At 41.0% G+C, this 6249-nt stretch overlaps 1 protein-coding gene across 30 annotated transcripts in view; it reads right to left on the reverse strand.

The window, feature by feature from the left end:
- The window catches only part of MADD (MAP kinase activating death domain), a 112108-nt gene that overhangs the window by 88719 nt on the left and 17140 nt on the right, over window positions 1–6249 (reverse strand). For all 30 annotated transcript variants that reach the window (XM_034769451.1, XM_034769474.1, XM_034769471.1 and 27 more), the window contains exon 2: window positions 1620–1807. In XM_034769451.1, coding sequence (XP_034625342.1) covers window positions 1620–1678 — 59 coding nt within the window. In that variant the 5' untranslated portion in view covers window positions 1679–1807. The remainder of the gene's footprint in view (window positions 1–1619; window positions 1808–6249) is intronic.

A 6249-nucleotide genomic window follows, 5' to 3' on the forward strand; every position in this document is an offset into this window, starting at 1 on the left:
TTTCCATGGGGGGAGAAAACCACTCTTTTGAGAGCATGACTAGGGAGCTGCTGTGGCGGAAACATAATAAAATCATGCATAATGGAACTCTTTGAATTGATATATAATGTATAAACTTTAATAAAACTGCAATGGAAGTGTACGAGACCCACAAACTAAAGGGTATATAGAAAGCAAAGAGGGAACAACATTTAAAATTCTCCTAACAATAAAGGGAAACAGTGAGAAAGCAAACACTGCTAGTTTTCTTTTAAAGATAAAAAGTACATTATAAGCACTTTGTTCATGTACAAGGCCAACCGAACAAACGATCCTAACGTACACAGAAAAAAGAACTTTTGTTCCCTTATTAGATAAAGCACAGTACAATATTTTTGCTTTTGATAATCTTAAAGGACACAGGTGAAATCCTGGCTCCACTAAAACCAATGGCAAAATTCCCATTGACTTCAATGGAGTCAGGATTTCATCCTGTAAATTTAAAAAGATAAGTTTTAGTAAACAGAGATGTATTTTTCTATATTTAAAATTTTAAAGTGGAATTTACACTTTATAGTCTCTAAATTGCAAAAACTGGTTAACATATAAATGTTTACTAGAGTAATTCCCATACTGTTCTCCCACGGACCACTGGTGACCCATAGAGAGCTCTCTGGTCAGAGAGTGCTGTTTCTTCCTTGTTTCCAGTTAATAAAGTTTATTAAAAGAAACTAACATATATTAAATATTTTCTCCTCCTCTCTCAATAAACAGTCAGACACCTATATCTGGAGAGGACTGATATTTCTTACAGAGAAGTCAAGAAATAAAATTAAGTACAGTTGACAAATTACTCTGGCCACAGACTTCTTTCTAAAATAAGTCCAGCTGGCCTTGTAAGCCAATAAAAATCATCATCTACCAATAACAAATAAGTTATTTCCCTGTTTAGTCAACACAGTTATGTCTAGGTCTTCTCATGAAAAGGAAACATGCTATAACATGTTTAAGTCATTCGCATTTGGAAATGGAAGTTTAATCCATTTAGGAATACACCCATGAATGAAGTATTGTAAAAAGATGCAGGAAATAGCTACTGAATAAATAAAAAAGTTCTAAATAAGCCTTGATCAGCAACAAATGCTACTTGTGTATTTGACAAATACTGTAAGAATCAATTCTGTATTTGATAAGCACTCAGTATTAATTGACTATTGAATGAGTATGTTAACCCTTGTATTTTACTGGTAGTTAATAAAAAAACATTTTAAAAGTCATTCTTGATTCTTCATATAAGGAAAGAGAGAGCAGCCCAAGAACTTACATAAATGAGTATTAGTGAAAGGACTAAACACTAGAATTGCAACACCAGCTGATTTGATTTTGTTATGGATCATTAATAATTTCTGGGGTTTCTGGATAATAAATCTCTTTCTCAAGGGTAAGCCAGAGATCTAGCCTATATTAATAATTTTCTCATAGGATACATTTCAAAATTGCACATTCTACACATTGTAGTGTTCTAAATATATTCTGAACAGTATTTGCTTGGCACTTAATGAGAGAACAGCTAGGAGGTGCCAAGTCTACCGTCCCCTCCCACCACTAGCAAAACCATAGCTGGGAGGCTATTAGGTTACCTGGCCCCAACGATCACAAGGTAGTCAAGTAACTGGGGGCAGATCTTCTTCTGCAACATTGTCCCGTCCCCTTCACTAGGTCATCTCAGTGAATCTCCTGATCATTGAGCCAGCAGCCAGTCATCCAGTCAGCCACTGCAGCTGCCTCAGGGAAGAGACTCCACATGGAAACGTCTGACAAGTTCAACCTGAAACCAGGAGAGAAGATAGGGTCAATGTCATATGCACCAGCAGCAGAGTTTTGTGTGAGGGCCTGAGGCATGATCTTAGGGAGCAGTGCTTTGAAATAAAGTTGGAGGGTGGATCATGGATGGACAACAGAGCTTTATGCTCATCCTGGGGACAGCCACATTCCCTTGGAAAGCCAAGCATCCCAATCCTCCTCAAGGGCCTGATTCCTGTTCCTACTGAAAGCAATGGGACTTTTTTCATGGATCCGGCCTCTCACACGCTGCTGTTTCATAGCAACAGAAACAGGAACAGCTGACACACTTATACATAACTCTGGTCCCATGCTACCCTTTCCCCATAGACCCCACTTTTATGTATAGTCTTGACCACCCACAGATCCTGTTCCATGTGCATGAAGCCATGTAATTCATATTTGCTTCTCCTGTGTCCTTTCTGAATTACCCAGACTGATGTGCACTGTCCAGCCAGTACTTTAGACTCCAAACCGGAACACTCCCTCACTTAGCAGAAAGATGTAAAGTGAATTTCAGGGTTGCACACTAGAGATTGTGCTAGGGCCAAACACCCAGCAGGACCCATCCTCTCATCACAGCAGCAAGATTCAGAACCACCCAATGGATTTTATTTATGGCCACAATGTAAATTCGAACTCCTGAGAGAAACAGCAGGAAACAACAGCTAAAGGTAGTGTTTATATGGGGAGTTGAGTGAAACATTGTTGAAGCTGGTGGGCGTAACGGCCGCCCTTTGTTCAGGATAAATGTAAAAAGCAATTATGTTCCTTTACGGAACAGATAGCGGAAACCAATAGGAGCCACTACCCAAAACACAGGCTGCCTACAAGGCTGAAGCTGGAGTTGAACCATAGCATTTGAGGATTTTGTTCTGGGGTCTGAATGTAAAAGCAGGGAGCTGTTATTGTTTGAGGAAGTTTTGTGTATGTGTGGAGAGAAGCAGCTGAAAAACCCCAAAAGCTCGCAGATAAGACATCAAGGAAGCCCCAGACAAAACCAGAGAAGCACTTGTGGCATGTCATGCTGGGAAAAACCTGAGAGAGAGAAAGTGTGCTTTTGGGTAGTGTGCTCACTGGAAAAAAGCTTGGAAACAGGAACAAAGAAACTGCCTCCTGTTGTTTTATTCCTATTGTGTTCAGGGAAACAGGACATTTTTGTCCATTCTTTATAAATAAACAGAAGTGCATTAAAGAAATATCAGATTCCTAGTGAAAGCAACCCATGAAACTCTGCATTTTTACTAACTGTTCAGGTCAAAATGGATAACAATAAGAAAAATCCTCTTAGGTCTCATCCTCTGAGATCCCAATGCTACATGTAGGCCAGGGCAGGACTGTTCCCTACAGTATCTTTTCCATGGCTCTGTCCAGTCATAAGAGTCCCAAGCAATGGGATTCCCACCACTTCCTTTGTAAGCCTCTTTCACACCTTAATGCATCTTGTAGTAAAAAAGTGTTTCCTGGTGTTCAAACTATATTCTCTTTTGCTTTATTCTATCCCATTACTCTTATTTATCTCCCCCATTCACTCCCTCACTCACAATTCAAGCCTCTTCCTCCACTAATTTTATCATTCAGTCTAAGAAAAATCTGTCTGGCACGCCTTGTTATTTATAAATTATCAGAGCTATTTGTCACCAATCCCAGAGCACCTGGGATTCTATGGCTGTAGAATTCACCTAGTGTTGTAGAACTGTGCTCCAAAAATCTGAGCTTTCATATACAAAATATATTCCTAGACTTCATGGTTTCAATTAAAACCTCAAAAAAGTGAGTAAAGTGTAAATAATACAATGCAGTCTGTCTGAGTTTGCAGATAGCCTGAAACCATTGCTCCTAAAGGTGTGAACTGTCTTATTTGAGTTGTCAACTCAAATCTAAACAATCTGCAGCATTATGAAAACTAAAAATATAGATACATAAAAAAAATAAACTAAGTTTAATAGTGCCATGATGGGAGAGAATATCAACCTGTGAAAATGTGACATAGGCAGATTTAGATTTAAGCACTGTGTAGAATTTTGTGACTGCCTCAGAGTTTCTATATTTGGTTGATTGTTCACATTCAATGGTCACAATACACCATAACCAGATGAAAGGGATGCAGGGTTCTCCTTGGTAAACTGGAGAAAAGCACTTTCTTTTTTGGCTGTCTCCCATTCCTTACAATTCGCCGCTTCTTCAGAGATGTATAGAGTACTGCTATTCACATCTATGATGATGACAGCATTTAGGAGCCTGGGAATAACGCTGTTTGGAGGGGAAAGCTTTTCCTGGGTGTCTCTCGCCTTCTGTTCAAGGTTGAAGTCTGAGAGGTCTTTCTTCTCTGCAGATGAGGATAAGGAGAGTGCTTAACTACTAAGTTGTCTGTTAAAATGGAAGCTTGGTGCTTTTCCTTGGAGACAGAATGAGGCCTATTGGAGAGGTTTTGCTGTTCTTCCTCCAAGCCCTAGATCTGGCTGACTTGTTCTGACCTAAAGACACTGAGACTTGGGGAAGCCAACAGATTCTGATCTGCATCTTCTCTTTTTTTCTCCTTTCTAGGCCTCTTGGACCTGAACTGGGAGGAGTTCTTGGCTCCAAGAGACCAGCAAGTCTGACACTGAGGAACTGCTCTCCTTGAAGGTTGCTCTGTCCCACGTGCTTAACACTGGCATACTTTTTCTGAGTATGGTCTTTGGATACAGGAAATAAGACACTCTCCAAGACCTTCCCTCCGTTGCAGTGTCCCAGAGCTCAGGTTACAGCATGAGCCCGAACATCTACACAGCAATTTTTAGCTCCGCAGTCCAAGTCCTGTGAGTCAGTCAACTGATACAGGCCAACCGCAGCCATGCCACAGGTCTTCTATTCCAGTGTAGACACTCACCTAGAGGCTAGCATAGCTCCTGGCAGAAAGATCTGCACCATATTCTGGAGTTTTGCCTCTTCTTTTTCAGAAGAACCTATCTATGCACATAACTACAACAAAAGATATACTCATTCACACAAAGCGGGTATGTGAGATGGGGGAGGGAATCAAAAGAAGGATTTTTCTCCTATTCTGAGATATCCCACTTAGAATATTACACTGGGTTCTCCTAAAAGTCCCAATAGTTTATTCCTGTCCAACATCTGCACACATGCCCCTCCCTGACTGTTTCAGTCAGGAAGGAAGCATTTATTATTTATTTTGGTTTATAATACACAATAGGAAAATGTATCTATGTTCATCTAAAAAAAAAAAAAATTCTTCTAGTAAATAAGATCCACAGATCCATTACAATGGATACTTCAGCCTGCTTGCAGTTCGGGAGCAGAACCAGACCTGTCAGTCACTGGCAGTAAGGGAATGCCCCAATGCTTAAGTCCTCCAGTTGAGACAACTTCCAGAGCCAGGATAATTCAATTCCACTTTCCTAAATTACAGGTTGTTCTAAGTATATTTTGAGGGAAAAGCACAACAATTTATGCTATGGCAGAGCATGGGAAATTCCTCTTAATGAAACAAACTCAGGTCTTCGGATGTCAATTACCATTTCTATTCTGAATGTTCCATTTATCTCCAGGGTGGGCCAGATCTGTGAATCTTACATTCATGATTTTATAGACCTCTATCATATCTTCCCTCCTCCATGATGATATTTCTTGTCTTATTACCCATCCCTTTCCTAATGGTTCCTAACATTCTGTTAGCTTTTTTGGTGACTACTGCATGTTGAGCAGATGTTTTCAGAGAACTATCCACAATGATACCAAGATCTCTCTCTTCAGTAATAGCAGCTAATTTAGATCCCATCATTTTCTATGTAGTGTTGGGATTATGTTTTCCAATGTGCACTACTTTGAATTTCATCTGCCATTCTGTTGCCCAGTCACTCAGCTTTGTGAGATCCCTTTGTAACTCTTCATAGTCTGGCTTGGACTTAACTATCTTGCATAATTTTGTCCTGTCTGCAAACTTTGCCACGTCACCGTTTACCCTTTTTTCCAGTATGCTAGAGTTGGCAACACTGTTCCTTTGGCTTCTTGGAGGGACTCCCCTTCTCCATCGCCACCCAAAGCTGGAGGAACTGCCATTCTATCCCCTCCAGATCCCATCCCCATCACTGCCCTCCGCACTTCCCTCACCCTCCTTCCCGCAATTGAAAATTCCCTAAACCCCATTCCCTAGCAACCCCTTAATCCTGTTCCCCCTCATTCTTTCTATTAGGGTTATCATACGTCCTCTTTTTCCCGGACATGTCCGGCTTTTCGGCAGTCAAACCCCCGTCCGGGGGGAATTGCCAAAAAGCGGAACATGTCCGGGAAAATGGCAGCCGGGCTCTTAAACAGAGCCGCCATTTTCCCGGACATGTTCCGCTTTTTGGCAATTCCCCCCGGACGGGGGTTTGACTGCCGAAAAGCCGGACATGTCCGGGAAAAAGAGGACGTATGGTAACCCTA

This window comes from Trachemys scripta, chromosome 4 (genome assembly GCF_013100865.1).
Source record: "Trachemys scripta elegans isolate TJP31775 chromosome 4, CAS_Tse_1.0, whole genome shotgun sequence".
Classification (NCBI taxonomy): Eukaryota; Metazoa; Chordata; order Testudines; family Emydidae; genus Trachemys; species Trachemys scripta.